Source organism: Trachemys scripta, chromosome 1 (genome assembly GCF_013100865.1).
Source record: "Trachemys scripta elegans isolate TJP31775 chromosome 1, CAS_Tse_1.0, whole genome shotgun sequence".
NCBI classification, from domain to species: Eukaryota; Metazoa; Chordata; order Testudines; family Emydidae; genus Trachemys; species Trachemys scripta.
Window position 1 is genome coordinate 229,996,498 of NC_048298.1, and position 24,891 is coordinate 230,021,388.

Consider the following 24,891-nt stretch of genomic DNA (forward strand, 5'->3'; position numbering starts at 1 on the left):
AAAAGTCAATTACTTTTATTTTTATAACTTTTCAGTGGATCCAAAAGGCACACACAATGTTCTCCTACAGCGATGGGTTGTTTTTAAGGTTTGTGCACAGTGATTTACCCCAAAAGACAAAAGGGAATACATTGTATGTTTATATCATGCCAGCCATTCTGAAGGATCCCTCATCACTTTACAAATGATGGCCCAGACCTTGCAAATATTGAGGCATGTGCATAACTTCCCTCATGCAAGTTTAGATTTTAAAGACCTGGTGGGTTAATACTCATACATGTAAAGCGATATACATGCTTAAGTGTTTTTGCAAGCTTGTGTGAAGTCATAGGCCACTAACAAGGCTTGTGTGTGTGGAACTCCATTAATGGGAGTTATTTGAGCGATGTTCCTGCAGTATTGGGTCTCCTATAGATAAAATTAAAAAAAAAAAATCACTGAAATGAAGCTAGTTCAGGATTTGAGGTTGGCAACCGAGACACTGAACACTCCAGTGCCAAAGAAGGAAATAGCACATTTAAAACAAATCACATATTTGAGGTAACACATTTGCAAGCCTTTTCTCCTGAGGGAATTCTGCACCACTGAGCAATCCAGAATTTTGCAGAAATTAACATTGTGCGTGCAGAATTTCCTTTCTCCCACAGAAATGGGCTGCGATGCTGCTGGCCGCCACTAGGGGCCGCTGGACCTGGCAGAGCCCAGCTTGTACATAGAAGACACTGCTGGGAGGGAGGGGCTCCAGGCCAATGGGGGCTGCGAGAAGCTGCGGCCAGCACATCCCTCGGCCCGCGCCACTTCCTGCTGCCCCCATTGGCCTGGAGCGGCGAACCGCGGCCAGTGGGAGCCGCGATCGGCCGAACCTGTGGACGCGGCAGCTAAACAAACCAGCCCGGCCCGCCAGGGCGCTTACCCTGGTGAGCCGTGTGCCAAAGGTTGCCGATCCCTGAGTTAGACTTTGAGCATGTGAGCAAGAACCAGCCAACAAAGCACCTGAGAGATTATTTCCTACCGCAAAGAAAAGAAATGTCACAACAAACGCAAGTAATTTTTGGATCTAGACTCCCTTAAAATGAACATATAAACAAAAAGTTTATTTAGATTTGATTCAATTCATGTGAGATAGAGAAAAAATAAACTACAGTACTTCTTTTAAGTGTGCTTGGTGGGTGATAGAAAAGGTGTTAAGATGTTAAAAATGGTTGAAGATCCTAAATGAGAGTCTAATGGAAAACACATCCTGACTTAATAATGACAAGCCAATAGATTTGAAACCCAAACATTTCAAAATCTCTTTGCCCTGGCTGCCAAAATCAACTGAGGATTCTGTGTTCCCTTTGCAATAACTGATGTCATCACAGTAGAGAACTTGGATTCTTAACTCTGATTTGACTCTGGCAGAGGAAATCAGAACCTTGAACTCAGGTCTTGGAAGGTAAGTGAAGACGGGTGATGAATTTTCAACTATGTATTTTCAAAATGTATTGGTAATTTTTAAGTCAACATGTATGTTATGTTAGGGCCTGACAGAGGCATTCAGGTGCTGGGAGTGCAGAGCTGAACGGCAGCTCTGCGAAGGAGAGAGGAATTCTGTCTGTGGATGATACAGCCTGCTCCCAACCCTGTACACCTGCCCTGCTCTGTTGGCCAGTATGCATGAGAAGAGGATAACCCTGTCTATTCCTCTGCCTCTCTCTTTTGGAGTGCATAGTGCCTCTGTGGGTGCACCGAGAGTGCAGTGCCTAAACACAGGGACTTCCATTGTTTCTACTTCTGAGATGGGGAGCACAATGGGCAGCAGAAGTCTGCTTGTGCCATCCTCACATGTGCATTCACACAAGGGCTAATTAAGGTTTTGCTATTTGTAACCCACCGGTTAATGTGTGTCACTTGTCCCACTCTGTACCTGATCCACATAGGATGTGAATCTGTTACAGCCCCAACCTATGGAGCCCCAACCTATGGCTCTTTAGCTCAAGCTGCAAAGACTCACGCTTTTAGCCCTGGAGGTCCCCAGGGCCAGCTAAGACAACAGCAATCACACTATTTTAAAACGTTTCCTGTTCAATTTAAAGGCACGCAGCCACCTAGCCATCCCCAACTATCTCCATAGGCCTTTCTAGTCACCTGGACTGCTGGCTATGTTTGGGTGTGGAGTCAGCATGCCACCAACCTTAACAAACACTTTAATACCAGTTCTCTAGGTAACTGGAAAAATCTAGAGATTAAATGGAATGGAAGGGACTAAGTTGCTGTTGTAAACACTGACCATAGCAATCTTACTCTCTCCAAACTGCTGTACATGAAATGTGAACTGCGCCTCATCATAATGATTCAGCATAATTAGACCAGCACTCTCTTCCAGTCCAGCCGTGTCTCATCAGCAGCCACGGCTTTTTGAAAGGTCTAATGAACTTAAAGGATGGAAGTGGCTAGTTGCCAGCACTAGCAGAGGTTTGGATGCAATGCAGTGTCAAGTGGGAAACAGCAAAGCTGATGGCCCTGCATACCTGGGAATAGATTGTGTCCATCTAGCCCAGGGGTCGGCAACGTTTGCACGCGGCTCGCCAGGGTAAGCACCCTGGCGGGCCGGGCCAGTTTTATTTACCTGCTGATGCGGCAGGTTCAGCCGATCGCGGCCCCCACTGGCCGCGGTTTGCCGTCCCGGGCCAATGGGGGTGGCGAGAAGCGGCGCGGGCGAGCGATGTGCTGGCCGTGGCTTCTCGCCGCCCCCATTGGCCCGGGACGGCGAACCGCGGCCAGTGGGGGCCGCGATCGGCTGAACCTGCCGCATCAGCAGGTAAATAAAACTGGCCCGGCCCGCCAGGGTGCTTACCCTGGCGAGCCGCGTGCAAACGTTGCCGACCCCTGGGCTAGATGGACACAATCTATTCCCAGGTATGCAGGGCCATCAGCTTTGCTGTTTCCCACTTGACACTGCATTGCATCCAAACCTCTGCTAGTGCTGGCAACTAGCCACTTCCATCCTTTAAGTTCATTAGACCTTTCAAAAAGCCGTGGCTGCTGATGAGACACGGCTGGACTGCAAGAGAGTGCTGGTCTAATTATGCTGAATCATTATGATGAGGCGCAGTTCACATTTCATGTACAGCAGNCCCTGGCGAGCCGCGTGCCAACGTTGCCGACCCCTGATCTAGCCACACATTCCTTTGAAGAGCTACGTTCTGGAGGGGTTTGATAGCAGCTCTTTGAATTGTCTCTGCCAGTGGCTAAGCAGAATGATGAATTTGCATGTACTCCTATGTTAGTGAGAGTAGAGGGCAGGCCTTTTTTACAGTATAAAATAACTGAAGACTATGTCATCAGTTAGCAGTACTGGTCAGCACACTGCTCCACCAATTAATTTGTTCTCATTGGCTACCACGGGGGCCAGAGCTCAGCCATGCCTTTTAAGCTGTGAACAGCACTGTGGTTGGTGCAGTAGTGCACTGCCCCAGAAGCTTCTCGGAGCATTGGGGGAGCACACCTGCTGCTACACCCCTTCAGTGGGTGCTGCATAATGTCCTTTCCAAAGCCAGCCAGCTCTGGGTATTTAATGAGAATGGGCACAGCCTGCATATGGTACTGAAGAAGACATATCCACAAGCACATGTTGCCAACCCAGTGTCACATGATAAGCAATACCAGGACAAACAGTGCCATGATCAGATTTCTAAGCAGAAAGGTCCACAATGAGATACTATAGACCTCAGGTCAATATGGAGCAGTCTGTTCCATATTTAAACTAACCATGTCCCTAGTTAGCTCATGCTAAAATGACAGAATCAACATTCCCTTCCCCCACAGCTATTCAGTGAATACAGAGAAAATAGCATGACGGCTTCTTTTATATGCTTAGTAGGTTTCATACAGTTATGAAATGGTCCAGGGTTCTTGTATCAGTATTTCATATCTTATACTAAATACGCCTGTAACCCTAGGCCGACTATTCCAGTCTTGTTTACAGTGAGCAAGCAATGATAAAGCCTTTCAAAAGAGTTTATGGGAGACCATAAATAAATAATGTGCTGAGCATACTAGACAATTAGTAAACCTCCTTCAATATCCCTGTTAAAAAGAAGGACGAGTCTTCCAGAGGTCTGAGTCATCCATACCCCGAAAGGCTTGTTTGCACCTGCAGAATGTTACTTTTGGAATCACTATCCGGCAGGTCCAACAACAGCAGTTCATTCCTGTTAAATGAACGTGGTTAACTTGAATTTTTTTGTACTGGCGGATTTTTTAACTGGTGCTCGGACAGACGCTTTTCAACTATATGACTTTTTTTAAAGAAGCCAGTAAAAATATTCGATAAGGGTTTTTCTGTTTCCATGCTAATGTCCATCAAGGCCTTCTCAGCAAGGAAGAGAAGACAGATCTGAGAGCAGCATTGCTAAATGTGTCTGTCCCCACCCCCATCCCTAGCCACACACTCAAGCTTGCTTGCCAGCCTCCTAAGCAGCAATGAGGTAAGGTCTCCCAACTTCAGGAACTGCAGAACAACTCCAGGGAACCTCCCCACCTCCAGCTTCCCCACCAGGTTCCCATTGCTTCCTGGCACACTACCGGGGTCTGGGGAGTGAGGAATCTGGTAGGTATACCCTCCCCTATCCCGTAGCTTTCATCTCTCCCCAGCTTGGTGCAGGAGCCTGGAGAGGGAAGATGGGGACCACTATGGCAGTCCTCCCAGCTGCTCTTGCTTCCTGGCTCAGTGCCGGGGTCCTGGGAAAAGGAGACACCGTCCTGGCTCCAAATGGAGAAACAGCAGCAGCTCTTTACTGGGGAAGAGCGAGCACTTGAGCTCTCCCCCACATCCCCAGTGCTGCCTGAGAATGTGGTCAGTAGAATAGCACATGACATAGGAAGTACAAAGGCCATTCAACAAAGCCATGAAACGGGATGGTACACAAAGGGCTGTCAAATACACAAAGTAAACACACTGGGCCAGATTCTCAGCTGGTATAAATCAGCACAGCTCCCTGGAAGTCAACAGAACCACACTGATTTACAACAGTGGAAGATCTGAACCAATTCAAACAATTTTTCCTTTTAACTTCTTTCATTTACAGTCCTTTTAGTTGCAAACACCTATAGTAAGCATAACATTTTCAGAAAGAGGTGTGATTTTCAAAGTGTCAATGCCCCTATAACTAAAGAGCAGCCAGTAAAGTTTTCTGCAAGTTTTCCAGTAAGATTATTTATCATTTTACTGCAATGGCAATGAAATGTTACAAAATTGTCACTAGCAAACCCTGGGTTTCCGATAAAAAGAGGAGTGTTAAATATAACCAGATTGAATGTGGCTGTATGTCACGTCAGGCGACAATTTTTTATGTATTCTAAAATATGCTTACAAAAGAATGTTAAAAATGTCTGTTGGTTGTGGGGGTTTTGTTTGTTTTAATACAGAAACCTTATTCATTCTAAACCAGATGTGGGCAAACTATGGCCTGCGGACCACATCCGGCCTGCGGGACCCTCCTGCCTGGCCTCCGAGCTCCTGGCCCGGGAGGCTAGCCCCCGGGCTCTCCCCATCAGCCTCACCCCGCTGCCGGTGCAATGCTCTGGGTGTCTGGGCAGCGCATCTGCAGAGCCGGGGCCTGACCCGGTGCTCTGTACTATGCGGTGGCGTGTCTGGCTCCAGCCGAGAGGCGTGGCTGTAGCGCTGCCAGCCACCGGTGCTCCAGGCAGCGCAGTAATGGGGCAGGGAGCAGGTGGGGTTGGATAGAGGGCGGGGGAGTTCAGGGTGGTGGTTAGGGGGCAGGGATGTGGATAGGGGTTGGGGCGGTCAGGGGGCGGGGAATGGGGGGGTTGAATGGGTGCAGGGGTCCCGGCGGGCAGTCAGGAAGGAGGGGGGGTTGGATGGGGCAGGGGTCTCGTGGGGGTGGCAGTCAGGAATGAGAGGAGGGGTTGGATGGGGCAGTGGGGGGCAGTCAGGGGTGGGGATTCTGGGGGCAGTCGGGACAGGGAGCAGGGGTGTGTGGATGGGGCAGGAGGCCCGAGGGGGGGGGGGGCTGTCAGGGGGCGAGAAGCAGGGGGGGCGGGGGCTGGGCCATGCCTGGCTGTTTGGGGAGGCACAGCCTCCCATAACCGGCCCTCCATACAATATCTGAAACTCGATGTGGCCCTCAGGCCAAAAAGTTTGCCCACCCCTGTTCTAAACCTAGGAGAAATCAGCTCTTTAGTAGATTTGGACCACAGTACTACATCTGTTCTGGTCACATACACCTAAACTTTGGCCAGTAGGTGATTTGGGTCTCAGGTCTTTCTATACTCGGCCAAACACCACCACAAAGTCCAAATAGCACTGAACTGGGGAAGTTACATTCAGATATAGACTTGGACCTATCTCTGTACTTCAACAAATCTGGTCATGAAAATCTCTAGTTACTTTTTAAGAGTCAATATCAAAAATATTGCTAAACTTTAAAATACACAGATTCAAAACGTGCAACAATTCTATTAGACTTCCTGTTACCTTACCAGAGAAATCTCAGTGAGAAACCAGACTGTGGCAGGTAGGGTATTCATGGTCATATTTTCATCTTGCTCTGGTATAAGAAATGATTTTGAAAAATTCTCCCATATTGCACAGTGTCCTAACCCCTTTGGACTTTCTTTTAAATAGATTTGTGGATCAGAGCATGGCTCTTCCATGGGGTTGTCAATTTTGGTTGGACATATTCCTGGAGATTTAATCATGACATAATCTTTAATTAAAGATGAATCTTTAATTCCTGGAGACTCCAGGCCAATCCTGGAGGGTTGGCAACCCTACACTTCCAGTACCCTGGCCATTACAAAAAGCTTCACTATTTCTTATTAAGGCTCCATTCCTGCAGTTGCCTCTGTGTGGGTGGACTCCTGGGCTTATGGCGACCCAGTTGCAGGATCAGAGCCTAATGGTCAGATCCTCGAAGGTATTTCACTGGAGTTAGGCATCTAAAATACAGTTGAGGACCTGGGCCTAAGTCATTATCAATGACCACCAGGAAAGCGAGTGTTTGGAACTAGAAAAGAAAATACCACTTCACTGTGTAACTTTTCATTAGCACAGCTGGGACGCTGCTCCAGACTGAACTTGCAGAATATCTCGCATGGCTTCCATTAAGTCAAAAAGATATGATCAGCTCAAATGATTTTGAAACATTACTTTGCTGATATCATTCCCTGTTTCCCTCTGAGAAGTAGTAGAGGTTTAATTTCTCATTTTTTGTTGCAACATTTCATTTCTATTAAACTGCAGCTGCATGTATACAATGCTTCTGCTTTGACAAACAGATTAGTAAACTGTACAAAGGAACAAATGGAAGGAATGTGTTACTGCTAGAAGTCATCTTCATTGTTTCAAAGAGAAGTATACCTTTCAAGACCATAAAAACCCCCTCTCTGAATTCAAATGAGCTTAGACAACTATATAAAGTATCAGAAGTCTTACCAGGCACTTTTGAAGGACATGATTTTTTCTCCAAGTCTCTGTCTTTACTTCTGGATTCAGGAGATTTTGTGACTTTTTCCTGCTTTTCCATGTTACTGTTTGCATTAGTTACATTTTGCAAAACAGGCTTTCTAGGCAATGGAGGTTTTGTGCTAAGCTGTTCAGAGGACTTTGTTTTAGATTTTATGTTGTCATTCACAGAGCCATTGATATTTACATCAGCTGATTTTTTGATCTGTGCCTTTTCACCTTTTAGAAGTGATGCCAATCCCTCTTTTTCAAAATTAATTTCTGCACTGTATCTTTTAAACCCCTTTGATTCTGGTGAAGAGCTGTCTCTGTATTTCAAGGACAGTGAAGTGGACCTAAGCTTTACTTGAAAAGGACTTTTATCTTCACTGCCTGGTTGGCACTGGGATACCACTGGAATTGCATCAATGGCCTGAGAAACACAGCCAGACACCATTGTGTCTGCTGCTTTGCCCGTGACCTCAGAGTCAGAATCTGCCAGCGACACCTGCTTTTTAATGCTATTTTTTTCCTCCTGTAGATCCGAGCCCACCTGCACATCCTCTTTCAACTTCTCATTTCTTGAGGAGAGCTTGGTTTTTGACAGGGGGAATTTGGTATTTAATGGACTTTCACATTCTGAGTTTTCTTTCAGGTGGAGGCTGCCAGCCCCTGGTCTCTCCCGTGCTGATGACACTGAAAATTTTCGCAAGGTGCTGAGTTCATTGACAGCTTTCTCCGTTTTTTCCCCCAAAATTGCCTCCCTGTGTCCCAGGGACTGATTGTTTTCCTTGTCAGATGCAGCTAGTTCTTGAGTGGGCGTAGTTTGCTCCAGAGACCAGGAAGCAGATGACCCCAGCTGTGATGACAAAGCAGGCTGTGGGATATCAGAGGAAACACAGGGTGAGTCTGAGAGCTGAGAAGACCCTTCAGGTAACTGCTTGCTGGAAGCTGGCAATGCTGCAGACTCCTTTGTTTCCTTATTACAGGAAGTTGCCATGGGTATCTGACCATCCTTCTGTACATTTTTTTCTGGCCCTCCCACACAAGAAAAACTGCCAGTATTGGTTGAAGTATACTCTTCAGAGAGCAGGTTATTCACTGAAGATCCATTAACAAACTGTTTATTTTCTTGATTTAAAGTATTAACTGACACATCACATACGTTCCCGGTGGACACACTTAGTGTTCCAGGGGGCTCTTTTTCCCTTTGTGCTTCTCTATCTGGAGGGGGATACAGGGTGATTACGTTTTCTTTAGGCTCTAAAGAAGAAGGATAATCTGACTCAGAATGTGTTAATTCCAGTGTAGTTTGGCAGCTGTCAGGATTATTCTCATGTAACGAGACTTCCTGTACAATGGCAGACTCAGAAGTGAACTGCCGTGTGGGAGGCCTTTCGTCTCTGTGTCTCGAGCCATGGGGAAAGTCTTTAGGCATTTCAGGTCTCTGCCAGGAGGCCACGTCACTTGTCACAGCTGTGCTGTTTGTCAATTTCTGAAGGCTGGTGGTGAAGACTTCACATGTCAAGTCTGTCAGCATCTCTCTTCCATCGTGCTCCTCTTCTTCTGGGGTGCAGCTCAAGTCATTCAGAGACTCTGAGTGGGTCCGCTACAAACAGCAAACAATTATTAAGATTTTATTATTTCTTTATAACTTCACACACTTTCATTTATTGTTTAGACTGTGGCAGAGCCCACAGTCTGGCAACTGCTTTCCAAACAGAGAGGAAAACAGTCCCTGTCTTGAACACACATAGCTAATTAGTTTATATTTATGTACTATATGCTGATTTCATCGTATTATGCTTAGCAAGCTGTATTACATACATGTGTAATAATTTTCTAACCAAACGATCAAGAAATCAAATTAAGACGTCATTTCCTGCCCCTACATAATTAACCTCTTTGATGCCTTTGTATCTGTAGCCAATATCCAGCAAAGCTGGAGCTGTAGGACTCTGAAGACAAGTTTTCGGGGCTGGATTCACCAGTGCAATTTGGCTACATTGTGGTGCTCCAGTGGCAAAGAACAGCTCCATCATGCTATAACACATCACAAAAACCCTTCTTTGTAAGACCTGACCTTGGAATGGCAAGTCTATGCAAAGGGACTAATAAAAGTATTAAATATGATAATGTACAGCAGATGGTCTTCTTATCTTTAGTCAAATTGTGACACACCCTTCCAATCTTTTGTAGCTTCTGTTTTCTTTCAAGAGTTAAAAATATTTCACGAAAGCTTATAAAGCATTTATTTATTTGGGAGGTCTTTTGATAACACATAAGGTAAGCTTTTGTAAATATGTACTTAGAATTGGCTGAATATACAGGATTATTTCAAAGCATTTTATTAACCTGTGGAATATCCATTTTCATACAGTGCCGTTGTTATCTTACTGAATCACTGTAGTCTATTGTGTAAAGCCATATTTTAGATGTAGGTACTAATCTGAGGCCTGGTCTATACTACCCGCCTGAATCGGCGGGTAGAAATCGACCTCTCGGGGATCGATTTATCGCGTCCCGTTGGGACGCGACAATCGATCCCCGAATCGGCGCTCTAACTCCACCAGCGGAGGTGGTAGTAAGCGCCGCCGACAAAAAGCGGCAGAAGTCGATTTTGCCGCCGTCCTCACAACGGGGTAAGTCGGCTGTAATACGTCGAATTCAGCTACGCTATTCACGTAGCTGAATTTGCGTATCTTAAATCGACTCCCCGCTGTAGTGTAGATGTACCCTGAGGAATACAAAGCTTGCATTCTAAAGTGACTTATGTCTCATCCTACTCCCAGTTTTGCAAACAACAAAGTTACCATGCTAATTAAGTATAAGATGTAGTCTATGCCAAATAAAGGTCCAGGAATATAAAAACAGGATGTAGATCAGGACAGAAGTACTCCGGCAAAATTGTATGAGGAAAAAATTACTAGTGGAAAGATCTATTAAACAGTGCAAAAGCTTTCCAAGGGAAATCATGGAGGCTTTATCACTTTGGTTATTTAAGACAGGACTGGACAAAGCAATAGTGAATATACTGGCAACACTCCTGCACTGGCAGAAAGGAATGGATTAGATAGCCTTTTCCACTGCTGCTTTTCATGCTTCTCTGATACAGCCTGCATTGTCACTATGCATAGCTCAAGACTGCTTTCCCAAGCACAAAAGTTGCTCACTGGTTTTGAAAAAATAACAAATCCTCTTGACATCATAGTTGGGGGAAAATTATATTTATGTCTTTAAACAAGACAATTTTTTTAATAAGAGGTTCAAAATATCCAGACGCACTAATGCAAATAATGTATTAAGAGCCTGTACAATTTTAATTAAAAAAAATCAAGATTTGAGACAGAGTTAGAAAAATGTATTCTAAAATGGCTGTCTTTTTTACTCAGAAAAACTTCACTGAGATACAAAAAATGTTTTTTTGGGAGGGCATATTTTTTGCTCAATTTTCCACCTTTGCTGGTAAAGCCACATAAGGATAAAGTGATCGGATAGTTGTGTAAGGGGGATTAGAATGCACGATGTTCCCAGGAACCAGAACTTGGCTCCAACTCTTGGCCATGTGATCTCTTATTTATGTGACTTTAGAAAGTTAAAAATGTCCCTGTTGCCTTGGGGATTTTTTTAAAGCCCAATAACAAAATTCTTTCTAAGGGTCAGGTTTGACAGACCAAATTTCCATCCAGAAAAATATGTTACAATCAAGTTATGCTCTGGTTTTTAAAAAATGAGTAACAAATGCTAGTAGAGCCTCAACTTTATCATCACTGTTAAACACTGAAATAACACCTCATGGTAACTTTAAGAAGAAATGAAATGTAGCCATAAATCCTTATATCAAGAGAATTAACAAGTAATCCCCTCTCGCAGCGTGCAGCTTACACATTGCTCTTAGAGGTTCTATTCCAGATGCATACACAATGCTTAAACATTAGTGATTAGAAAGCAATGAAATATCCACTCACAGCTCTGGCACTACTTAATAAATGCTTATAGAGGCAGAAATAAGAATGGCAAGTCAAGTAAGAATGTGTAGTTTAAAGTCAGTGCTGAGTTCTCTGTTTATTTTTACAATTACCGAAGGACGTCTTCTCATTTTACTAGATCTCTGGTTCCGTGGTTTTATTAAAAGCTTGTGTTTAGCAGCAGAATTATCTAAGCAAGTGGAGAATTCAGGCGGAGTGTCAAAATCAGCTGCAGGCGAGATGCTGCTGTCAGATGTTCGGGGAGATATAGTTTTAGCACTTGCATGCCTAGGGAATAGTTGGCCTTCTGTAGAGCGGGGCCTAGAAGAAGGACCTGAAGTGACCTAAAAAAAAAAAATCCCAAAGATAACATCAAACAATGAAACCAAGCAATGAAAATAGCAATTTTACAGAGAAAAAACTTATTTACTGGGGTTTGGGGTTTTTTTTACTTTTATTTCAGTTGAACTGCAATTACTAGCTTTTGCGCATGAAATACTGTGATAGCAGTTTTGCATTTTAACAGCTAGAAGATTGCAATATCCAGTCTATTGGAAAAGAATGTGTCACCGTTAAATAGCAGACCTAAAACAAATGAAAAAAGTGTCAACACATCTGAGAAAGGAAATTAGGAAAAACTTCAAAGGCCAATCCTCCTGAGACAGCTCCCTTTCTGACTCCTACCCACAAACCTACAGGGCTAGAACCCTTCTGCTTTCCAGTCATACAGGGCCACATCTCTTTCCAATCCTACAACCTCTCTTTAAGAAAACAATGTCAAAGGTTGGTGTCCCCAATATTTAACCTACTTGCATGTTTATTTCCATTTGGAAAATCTGTGACGTTTTTAACCACAAACAGAATATTTCATTCCTCCCCACCCCACCCCAAAATAAAATATCATGGCTTGCTCAAGCCTGGAACTTCCAACCAGTACAACAATCCATCCAGAAATAATACTCTTGGTATCTTTAGGATATGGTACTTTCCTGCCAGAGGAGTTCAACTTTTCAGCCTTCCATAAATGTAATGTGTAAATCCCAAGGTTTATGCATAATTCTCAATTCCCACTCAGGTATGAAATTAAGATCATCTTACAAAATGAATTTTTAAAAGTGATTTTTCTCTTTCAATAATTAAATTCTTCAAAATAAGAAAAAAAAAAAGGATATTGCCAAGGTATCAGTCATAACTTTAAAATGATCTCTTATCACTGTTTATAGTAATCCTGTGACAGCTTGAAACTCAAATATATTCCCTTATTGCAGTTTTTCCCTTCATGTTGCTTTGTGCTGCTATCCAAGTACTGTGGGGCTGCTGACAGATATAGATATTTTCTCTCAAATAAGAGCCGTGAAATATTTATTTTGCTTATGGAGAAAAATCAACATTTGTATCCAATGTGCCAAAAAACTGCTTTATGCACTGCAGCCAAACATGTATTCTTTTGTATATAAAGGATCTGTTTCTGCTCCTATTGAAATCAATGGAAAAACTCCCACAGACTTCAGTGAAAGCTGGATCTCTAATCATTCTATATTTAAAAAAAAAAAAGGGCGGGGGGGAGGGCGTATAATTCAATCATGCCAGCTAAGGGATGTTTTAACTAATTTGGACTGAAGTTTTCTCTAAGATATCTGCAATTTGCTATTTAAACATGACTAATGTGTAACAATGATACATGGGTACATTACACATTAGTACCTTACAGTGAATACATTGACATTTCAGCTCCTTGATAAAGGCAAAGTATTGGGGGGAGGGATAGCTCAGTGATTTGAGCATTGGCCTGCTAAACCCAGGGTTGTGAGTTCAATCCTTGAGGGGGCCACTTAGGGATCTGGGGCAAAATCAGTACTTGGTCCTGCTAGTGAAGGCAGGGGGCTGGACTCAATGACCTTTCAAGGTCCCTTCCAGTTCTAGGAGATGGGATATCTCCATTAATTCTAATTCTATTCTATTTGCTCACCTGAAGGACTGACATGAATGCCCAATGTCCTTTCTCCTTGATCACTTGGAGCTCAAACTTCAGGTAATACTAACACTGATCATTAGATTAGAAAACTAAAGAATACAGTTTCTGTCACTTCACTTAAAATACAGCATTCAAATTGAGTGTCAGATGTATATTTGCTGCAGAGACTGTACGTCAGGTTATGGCTGGCCTTGTGCATGTGTACAAGAGGGGGAGAAGGTTGAGAAAGCCCTTCCCAAGCAGTGCACACTGGTAGGGGACAACCATCATTCAGCTGGCTGCACTGGTGAGAACAGGGCATGTGGCCATTGCAGGGGAGCCAGCCCCAGAGTGGGGGTATCCAGTGGAGGTAAGGCCACAACACCATCTTCCCTCTTCAAACCAACAAAGCTGTGCTGTTGTGGATGGGGAGAGGAGGACTCTGGCAACATCTTTTTCAAGGTGTAGCAGGTCATGCTGCCCAGCATGTGCCCTCCCATAGCCCAGGAGGGAGGTCTTGCACTGTCACTGGGGTGATGTGTCTCCTCCCCTCTCCTAAAGAAGCCCAATCTCTTAGAAGCTGTAGCTAAAGCCTGCCATGGCAGGAATGCATTCGCACCGTGCCGCTTTCTGGGTATATCCTGTATTGGCAAAAACACATTTACAAAGAATTTACACCTGTTTTCAGAAAAAAAAAAGTGTTATTTCCTTTTTTTCTAAAATGGGTTAAAATTTCACTTTGCCCAGTAACAAGGAGCATTTCAAATAGTTTTATGTGAAATATATAGTGAAGAGGAAAAGATGCCAGCAGCCTGTGTCATCTCAATGGGATTTAAAAGTATATTTTGCATGATTATCACATAACTGTCAATTTAGAACTGAAATAAACAAATAATAGAAATAAAACAATTTTATTTTTCCTTTGCAATTCCCTCCCCCACATCTCAAAAATGCTCCTCGCTTTACCCCCCGCATTGCAGCCACCATAATGCAGCTGAGGAGGACTAATTGAGACTCTTCAGAACCTGTCAAAACCACTTTTCAATCAACCAGAATGATTTAGTGCTGATTGAAGAAAGGCATCTATTCACTTCTCCTCAAGGACTGCAAATGTCGTTACAGAAGAATTCCCAGCTCATGCTGTGTCAGGTAGAGAGATACCGACTAAAGACTGAACCCAGGTCTCCCAAGTAGCAACGCTAATCACTATTACCAGGCCAAGTGTTACTGCACCAATGTAAGAGAATGGGGTGGTTCTGTAGTCAAAGCAGGGGACTGGGACTAAGAGGATCTGGGTTTTATTCATGGCTGTGCAACAGACTTCCTCTGTTTGGGCACCTCATTTAGCTCTCTTTGTCTCAGTTTCCTCATCTGTAAAATGAGGATAATGATACCAGTCTCACAGGCTAAGTTTATCTATGTGTTTGGTGGCTAAATTCATTCATGTTTGTAAAGTGCTTTGAGATTTTGAGATGGGCGATATACCAGAAGGGGTCTTTAATTATTAATTATCATCACCCTCACCACCACCACCATTACTATTATTATCCCTCAGTATTACAGCATGGGGAATTCTTTTAAAACAAATAGCCTTCACAACATACAAGATCTTTCAGCATAAAAAGGGGAAAGTCACTGTCTAAAATTCATGTCCAGAAGTCATTAATAAATCCTGATCATGAACTAACACCATAGATTAGGGCAGTCGGGAATTTTATTAAATCCTCTGCAGAATTCCTGCGTTTTAGGTGTTCAAATGCACTTGTATGTTCTCTTTTTGACTTTTTATCATCATCAAGAATTATTTGGCATTAGAGAATTCTGTTGATAAAGAATTGTAACATTTTATGTTAGCAGGACAAGCATTAAAAAAAGCAAACAGGCATAACATATACAAAAGGTTGTTCTTGCAGCAAACAGACAACAAAGTAACATATTTATGCCTTAAATTTCCTTAAAAGACTCATATATATGTTGCTTGCTTCTTAATATATTTGGTGGAAGTTACCTGTTCTTCTTCTTCACTGCCTGTTCCAGCTAAACTCAAAGAGCTAGGGTGCTTGTGAGAGTCAGAGAACTGTGGGATGGAATGAGGAAGAGATTCAGTAAAAGATGACAAATGAGATGGTTACTAACAGAAAACATCTACACATAGCACACACAGACACTGACGATCTAAGCTACAGTCCAGTACTGCTACCAAGTTCTAAGAATTAGAGAGGACCTTGCAAACATAAAACATAAGAGACACAGGAAAAGAATGAAGGCTTCATTAAATACTGCATAGCAAAATTACATTTTAAAAATAATTACAAATTCTTGAAAGTTTCTTCTTCCCAGGCTGGAGGACACAGTGTTAAGAGTGAGAGAGCTCTGCTTTTATTGACTGATTCTGAAGAGACTACTGATTTTTTAGCTCTCTTTCTCTGGATTGCTATAGTGGCTGGCTACAATAACCCAATACACATAACTGGTACATAACCACAATCAAAAGAGAAGAGGGACACAAACATTCCTCCAGGAGTTACTGCAGCTGACAATCTATCACCAATATGGTTTTATGCATAGATATTGGAAGAAGTCCAACCAGTTCTGATGAAGAGAGATAAAACTTGATGAAGGACAGCAAACTAAGTCATTTATCCTGCCCTTTCACACAAAAAAGGATGCTCAAATAGGAAAGTCTGGTCCAGTAAGTGTTGACATTGTCAATATCACAATCTACTCACCCTTGTTGCTGTGCTGGAACTTAGAATTTCATGTAGCAAAGATATTTCTGGAGGACTCCTGGGTAACCCATCATCTTCAGAGCTAGTCCCAGCATCATCTATCCGCTTTGCATGAATTCCAAATGGAGGAGGCGGCCCCAGTTTCATGCTATGTTGGAGTTTCAACTGCAATATGACATGGAAGTACATTTTGAATGTTTTTTCCCACATTATCTGACTCTGTCCACTCCAATGATTTATTTTGATTTTAACTCTACACAACAAGATACAACTTAATGAGCCAGAGCATAGAGCACCTCCATTTCAGGTTCTCCCTGGGTACCAAACAGCTCATATACCTTATCACTCTAATTTAGATTGAATCAAGATATAGTAATGTTGTTGGATTAACAAATTATGCACTAATGCAGGGTTTCTCAAAGTTCATTGCACCGTGACCCCCTTCTGACAACAAAATTTACCTCACGACCCCAGGAGGGGGGACCGAAGCATGAGACTGCCCAAGCTCCACTGTCCCGGGGGGATGGAGGACAAAGTCCAAGCCCCACCGCTCTGGGCCGGGGGGCCAAAGCTGAAGCTCAAGGACTTCAGCCCCTAGTCGGGGGTCCTGTAACCTGAGCCCTGCTCGGACTTCAGCCCCGGGTCCCAGCAAGTATAAGCCAGTCCTCGTGACCCCTTTCAAAGGGGGTCCCGACCCACAGTTTGAGAACCACCGCACTAATGTAATTATTGTTATTTAGCAGAAACCAAATGTTCAGTTATAGACAATTCTAAAAAGTAAAGTTTGAAAGAAACTAAATTTCTAATATTATAAAAGAACGTCTTGTGTTACCTGCAAAGCTCTAATCCGATCGGAAACGTTTTCCTGAGAAAACACTCGTACGGGCCTAGCAGGCTCTTGCACGGGCTCAGAAATGAAAATGCTGTCATGTGATAACGCTCTGCTTCCCATAATACCTGTGTGGGTCCTAGGATAATATAATAAGCTAGTGAACATGTATACGCTTGTTTTTTTAATCCTTTTACCGGATACTTAATTCTTAGATTAACTAAAGAGGATCTTGTAAATGGAGATATCAGATAAATGTTGCATATCATTCCCGTTATGCCTGAAATTCTAAATTGCTGATTGAAAACAACGGTCACAACATTCAGATAAACCTGTGTAGTAGCTTAAAAAGAAAACAACTTAAAAGCAGTGACATCTGTAATGCTGATAAAACAGACTACTAAAATCCTGGACGTGAAACCCTACAGAATTTAATAGATTATAATTTCTATAGTGGGTTTTTCTTTAAGAATCCTACATTTCATAAAGAATTATATCCCTCCTATAGAATTATATAGGATTCTGAACAAAAGCAAAAAAAAACACTAAGGAAAGGATATTGTCCTCTATTAAATTTTAAGTGTTTTTAGAATAGCCTCTACAGAACCCTCCTAGTTTCTTCTCTATTAAAACTATAAAGTAATAATTTTTACACACATCTGTGTGTACTACTTATTCCCTTTTATACTCCTGAGTCCCGATAAGGTTCTCCATGTACAGATTGCCCCTCCACCCGCCTGTACTAACATCTTCACTGATCTGTTTCCTTCTGGGGAAAGCCGTGGCATGGGGTGCAGGAGAGAAAAGAGGGGAATCCTGGTGACACAACTCCAGTAGAGTTGGGGAGGGGAAGGCTGCCACATTGGCTATCTAGGACAAGTTTCTAGACTCCCATGGATCCCCTAGGATCTGCTAGGATAGACTCACCTGTGCAGAACCAATTGCAATACTGGAACCTATGAATGCAATGCTGCTAGTCTCAGTGGAACTTGTGAACTACAGTTTTCATGGACGCTGCTTGTGGGCTTGTAGAGGAGATGTGAGAATTCTTCTCTCTTAATGTAGGGACCCTTAATATTCGCATTTTACTTCTGATTTTTGAGGGGAGTAGCAAGTAATTGCTTCTACAAATGTTGCACAGGGTGAATCAAATGCTTTGTTTCTTCCAGGGAACTGTAGGGCAGTTCCATGGGTCTCACAGGTAAGGTTCTGTCCTGGTAAGTTTCGTTGCATGGCAGGGTAGTAGCACTGGCTGACTGGTAACCCTGCCAATAACATCCAAAATACTGGAAATTGTGTACCTGCCTCTGTTTAACTGATGGGGTTATTATTTATTTGTACTACCACAGTGCCTAGAGATCTGAAATGTGTGCGCACAGATTTGCTTTTTCCCCCCTCTTTCTTTTTAAATAAAGCAAACAAAAGAATATAGCAAATATTCATGTGACATTTTGGGACACTCACAGCTATTAATTTCTCTATGGCATTGGAACCTTGAAGAGATTATAAAAAAAACAACACTACCACCAGTAAATAAAAAAATTGTGTAGCCCCGAAACTGAGATACAACCAGAGGGACATAAGGGAACACAAACATAAACGAAGAGTGAAATTTTCCTTGCAGTGGTAGCTATAAATATTTTTGATAAAACAATAGGTGGAAAGAGATTATCTGTATTCGAGCTGCAGAAGGAAGGAAAGCCTGCTGCATGTGCCCAATACATTAAAGACACTACAAGAACAGTTTATCTAAGTGAAAATGTGATCTCTGTAATGCAGCCAAGGTCCGAGAGAAATCTATACCAATTTGCTAAGTAAGTGCCAGTCAGGGGCGTTACAGCTCCTTTATGCATCTACATTTTACAAGACTAAAACAACAACTAGAGAAGCACGTTGTATGAGCACATGTATCCATGTTTTCTAATTGCTCCATCTTCTTTCTGGACATGTAAACCTTCTAGATGGGTGCTGGAGGTTTATAAATGTCCCAAAAAGAAGAACAGGAGTACTTGTGGCACCTTAGAGACTAACAAATTTATTAGAGCATTATTATTATTTATTATTATTTATTATATTTATTATTAAGGTGCCACAAGTACTCCTGTTCTTTTTACAAATACCTTTGAAAATCTGTTACAGAGGAGCTGAAATTCCATTGACTTTCATTGAGATTGAGGTACCTACATTCCTGACAGTCAGTTTTGAAAATGGGACCTAGGCACTTTTGAAAACTTTATAATGAAGTTTATTTCTCCTCAGATGAGATATTAGTAACTGTTGCACCTAGATCACATTTACTTACAATCAGTATTTTCCTAAAGAAAGTGAGGTGCCTGAGAATGTGTGGCTTTTTGAGTAACAGTTGGAGGTAAGCACTTGGATATTTAATCCATAAACATCATTCTGTCTTTTGGAAAAGCAATTCATTGTTTGTGAATAAAAGTAAGACTTACTCAAGTTCATCTTCAGAATCATAGTCAATGTGCATGGACTCTGGGACTGTGACATCACTAGCTGACTGGCATGGTTTCAGAGTGATGCTCCCCGAAGATGGTAAGGTCTCTTTCCTTTTCCTTTTCCCAAAGAACTTTTTGAAAGATTTGAACTTTGACTTTTTCTTTCCTAAATAAAGAAATATTAAGGAGAGTCTGTATGATAGTTTTAAAGTTCTAAGAAAAAAGTCATAATTCTCTATGAAATTCCATTGGATTTTTTCATAAGAAATTTTTCTTGGAAGAAGCAACCTGGCCCACTATGGGTTGTTGGTTTTTTGTTTTTTTTTTTTTGTATTAACAGGTCTCAAGTCTAAATTGATTGCAAGGTATTATTAATTATTAATTATTATTATTATTATCTGGCGAAATGCTTTGTGATGCCTATGGCATGTTAGAAATAACCTATAATACAGGAAATAGGATCTTTTCTAATACTGTTTCTACCTGCCTTTTCAGATAAGTTTTAATAGAATTAAACCATGAAGAAAAACCACTGTGTTAACTGACTGGGATGCAGAGATGAAATTACAGTTTGGAAACTCAATGTTGTAATTTAGCAAACTAAACAGTTAAGATCTGGACAGTCTTGTTTCCAAATGGCAAAACTAATTTAAATGCAAAAATGTCACATTTAGGTGGAAAATGCAGTGTCAGGAGGCTAATGCTTTTAATAATATCAGTTTTATAACAAATACAAAATATTTTAAATGGTAATTATGTAATTCATTGGTTCTCAGAATATTAAAATAGGAATCAAGGAAAAATGTGATGCTGTGCTGCTCAGAGGGGCAGGAGCTTAGATAGGGATAATTGCAATTTTCTCATGATAAAAATTAGCATTTTACCCAAAGCACTTTAACAACAACAAAAACCCAAACACTCGCAGCAGTGTCTTTCAGGGACATCCTGCAAACTAATACAGAATGGGCACACATTTTGAACAGCAGAGGTTATAACAAAGTCACCAGAGATAAAGGGCCAAAAATCAGACATGCTGCAAGTCCACTGAAGTGAAAAGAATTATGCCACTTACACCACATCTGAATTTCACTCTAAGAAAGTGTTTTAATTTAAGCATCTGAAAATGTCCCAAAATTATAACTCAGAGAGAGACCGTGAGCACATTCCCTAAATAAATAGAATCACTACTGTGAGAAGCCCAAATGGTATGAAACTCAAGAATTCTTAACAGTAAATGAATACTTTTCATATACACATGGAAAGTAGGCACTCTACCTGAATTGTCCTCACCACATCCTTCAGCATCTCGCAATTTATAATCCATTATCCTTGTGGAACTCATGTGATAGTCACTAATATAAGGGGGGAGGGAAAAGGTGTTTATTAATTTCAAAGAAAAGTTAGTTTACAATAATCAAATGACCATTTTAAACTGACACACCTAAATGTATACATCCAGAATGATAAAAATACATCATAGGGCAAAGTGCTTTAGGTAATATTGGAATGAATTCCACAGGATGTTGCAACTTCATAAGACAACCTCCAATCCTGGTCCCATTTCATTCTATGAGAGTTCTGTCACTGGCCTCAGTTGACAGAAAATGAGGTCCCAAATTTTCCACAGTGTGTGAACCATCTCTTCAGAGAGAATTTACTTCATGTACTATCTCCCTTCCTCTTTGCAATTGTGTCTCTGCTTTCCTCACCCAGTAGCGATCTCATAACCTCTCTGTAACTAGAGCATCTGTTTACATGGAAAAATACGATTAGAAAAGTATACTGAATGTAGTTTTATTTTATTTCAATTAAATTTAAATGAATGGATTGTGGCCCAGTGTTGTATAGTTTTTCTTTTTTGACAAATCCACAAAAGGGTGACAGCTTTTTTAAAATTAATTTACTCACCAGGACTATGTAGATATAGAAGTCAAAAATAAAATAATGAACATCTTATCACAGTTCATTATATGCGTAATGATTTCCTTTAAAAAATAGTAAGAACATTCCTAAATCATAGTTCTGTCCATAAAAAAAAAATCTAATTACTATACTAAACATTTCTAAAGAAATACATGTCCCAGGCTTGGTGACAAAACATAAATATTTACAATTTAAAATTTAATTTCAGAGCAGTTGTGCTCTTTTTTCCTCATCATCTGGAGGTTGGCTTCATTTGCCAAAACCATCAGTTCATGGTAGACATGGTATAAAATATCAGAGGGGTAGCCGTGTTAGTCTGTATCCACAAAAACAACGAGGAATCTGGTGGCACCGGACTCCTCGTTGTTTTTATGGTATAAAATAGTAGATACCATTGATTGTGACTCAAATACCATGAAAAATATTCAGATACCATGGGGGGAGGGGAGGGGAGCCATATCAGAACCTACATAGAAAAACTAACATCATGGCTGTCATGGACCACTAAAATAAGAGATAGCTTCAATACGAGGCCAATAATTCCAAGGACTTAGAGAAATGGAAATGTAAGATTGATGGCTCCAGCCTGAAACATGACGCATTGCCTGAAACATCAGTGGGCTTTTGAGCCAAACTATGACAAACCACTATACTGCCTGACACTACCACATCTCCAAAGTCACCGCCGTCACAGAATGCTTCTCCTGGCATATTCAGGATCTACATTCTACATCAACCAGGCCAGCAAAATTCATTGAAAAATAAACCCTTCCAGAATCAATCTCATATTTTTTTAAATTGTCATTATTTAGCATAATTAATAATCAATAAAGGTAAACACTGAGGAGATAGTGGGCTCAACACATGCAAATGAAGGAAGGGAGTGCCTCAGGTTAGTCAGCAAGTACAGTAACTTGCCTGATTAAGGAATGCAGTGAAGCAGCAAGGCCAGGGGTCTTGTCCAAAGATCCTATCTGCCCCTTCACATGGGGCAGGGGTAGAAAAAGAGGAAAGAGAGACAGAACTATGAGGAAGCAGAATGGCCAACCCTGAGCACATGGGACCGGAACCTCCCCTGGGAGTGGACTATGAAACTCCCCAAATCTCCTCAGCAGGCAGTCAGCAGCAGTAATGGAGCAGCTGGAGACAGGGGGAACCAGCCAGAGAAGTCCCTCCTGATGCCCAATTCCACAGAGGATTCCCACACCATGTCTATTCCCAACCAACTGAGGCAGTAGCTTTCCCACTCCCAGGAGCAGCCTATGCAAGGCCCAGCTCTCCCTAGGAGGCAGAGAACATTTTAACTGATGTCAAGCATGTTGGATACTGGGGCCTCCTCCCAGGGAGTGGTCTAGGAAAAACAGCAACATGGGGTGCCACCTTCAGTACCCGCGGAGCCCTGCTGACATCACCAGCTGTTGACTTTGGGTGGCATTTATTAGGTTTCTGGGTTTTGGCTTGAGTGTATGTGCGGGCGATGTCAGTGACTAAACCATACAGGAGAGGCTAGGCTATATATATGTTTGTGTGGGTGGTGCCAGTGATTGAACCATATATATATATACACATATACACACACACACACAAAAATACCCAATGGTTTGTGACGAATAATTGATTAGATACCATACACACTAATCTATGTTATAGCTCTCCAGCTCTGGGGTGCCAGAAAAACCTCAACCTCACCTTGTGATATTATAACGCTAAGGACAGGCATAGACCCAAATCAATGCCTCCATATCCTAACTCCAGACCCTATTTACACTCGGTAGTATCAATAGACAGTGTGAGCTCTTTGGATCCTGCAGTCCCTCAGATCCTCAGCTGGTGCAAACTGGCATAGCTCCATTCACTTTGATTTACACAAGCTGAAGATCAGGCACTTTATAGAGCCTAAACATCCTATAGAGTATAGATGACTCATTATCTGAATATTTGGAAGTCATTTTGTCAACTAAAATTTTGGACGATAAACCAATTTGGTAACAAATACTCACATACATAGAGATGTTTATGACGAAGCTGTTTAAAAGTTTCAGATTAGCAAATTTAAAGTAGCATTTTCCAGTCTACAAATGAGCTAATTATCAAAGCTCAAACATTAGGAATTTATCTCCTAGAGTGATCAGAAAAAAAAAATTAGACTCACCAAAAAATGTCAGAAAGGGTCACTTTGAAAGTTTATAAAAATGCATGAGGGAATTAACAGTACTACTTGTCAATTTTCAGAAAAAATCATTCTGTACTAAAAAGGGAGCATTGCAAATCTGGGGCAGATACAAAATATCATTCACACTCATCAAAGTATTAGCCCCTGCTTTAGAAGTAAATCTCACTATTTTAAACTACAGGAGTCCCTATGATGCCTGCATACTAACGAACCAAATCTGAACACTGCATGCCAACACCCTAAAATTTAGCAAGGCTTTGATTTGGATTTCAAATCACCAAGGCGTGGGAATGTTCAGATGATAATCATTTGCAGTTTGGATTCAGCGCTGGCATTTGATTTAGCTGTTACAGACCTATCACAACCATTTGCATTCATTTGTATGAAAGAACACCATGCCTCAGTGGAGCAGAAGGTCAGTAGTTTCTCATTAAAGTTATGTTATGAAAACATACTATGTGACTAGGACAACAAGGTGTGTCCGTAGCTTGATGATTACATGTCACAAAGAAATTTGTCCCATTCAGTCTCACTCCTACTGGGGAAGGAGTTTTAGGTTGGCATTACTAAATAAGGATTTGTTTGCCTGTTTATTTAGATAAATGAGCATTTGCATTTTCCTGCTGAACTGCAAAACAGGAATCACAAACAAATGGATGGATTGAAAATGAAAACTATGAATTACCTGTTGGGTGGCATGTAATTTTGTCTAGTAAGTACAGTCTAGCAGAGAGTCAGGACTCCTGGAATCTATTCTCTGTCAGTCACTGTCTGACTCTCTATGGCAGTGGTTTTCAAACTGCGGGTTGCGACCCAGTACTGGGTCATGAAATGTAAGGCACTGGGGTCACGGCGGCTCTGGTCAGCACCGCCGACCGGGTCGTTAAAAGTCCCGTCGGTGGCGCTGCCCGGCTAAGGCAGGCTAGTCCCTACCTGTTCTGACACAGCGTTGCACCCTGGAAGTGGCCAGCAGCAGGTCCAGCTCCTCGGCCGGCGGGGACACAGGGCTCCACACGCTGCCCCCGCCCCAAGCATCGGCTCCACAATCTCATTGGCCGGTTCCTGACCAAAGGGAGCTAGGGGGGGGGCGATGCCTACGGGCAAGAGCTGCACGGAGCCACTTGCGCACCTCCACCTTGGAGCCGGACCTGCTGCTGGCCACTTCCGAGGCGCAGTGCAGTCCGCAGTGCCAGGACAGGCAGGAAGCATGCCTTAGCACCCCCGCTGCACTGCTGACCGGGAGCTGCCTGAGGTAAGCCTGCACCTCAACCCCGCACCCCAATCCTCTGCCCCAGCGCCACTCCGACTCTGGGATGTCTGTGGTGCTGCGCTCAGCCAGGCGGGGTGGAGCTCCTGCCTCCTGAGGGCCAGCTCCAGAGTCCAGCTTAACCCAAGCTCCCCAGGCAGCCACA

The 24,891-nt window shown here is 42.4% G+C and overlaps 1 protein-coding gene across 1 annotated transcript in view; it reads right to left on the reverse strand.

Moving 5' to 3' along the window:
- Positions 1–20,735, reverse strand: part of CRACDL (CRACD like) — a 37,967-nt gene extending 17,232 nt beyond the window's left edge. The window contains exons 1-7 of the mRNA XM_034757956.1: positions 20,659–20,735; positions 19,381–19,549; positions 16,931–17,066; positions 16,099–16,263; positions 15,378–15,446; positions 11,529–11,759; positions 7,439–9,056 (exon numbers count right to left, since the gene is read on the reverse strand). Of these exons, the coding sequence (XP_034613847.1) occupies positions 7,439–9,056; positions 11,529–11,759; positions 15,378–15,446; positions 16,099–16,263; positions 16,931–17,066; positions 19,381–19,549; positions 20,659–20,725 (2,455 nt within the window). The 5' untranslated portion in view covers positions 20,726–20,735. The remainder of the gene's footprint in view (positions 1–7,438; positions 9,057–11,528; positions 11,760–15,377; positions 15,447–16,098; positions 16,264–16,930; positions 17,067–19,380; positions 19,550–20,658) is intronic.
- Positions 20,736–24,891: the final 4,156 nt, after the last annotated feature.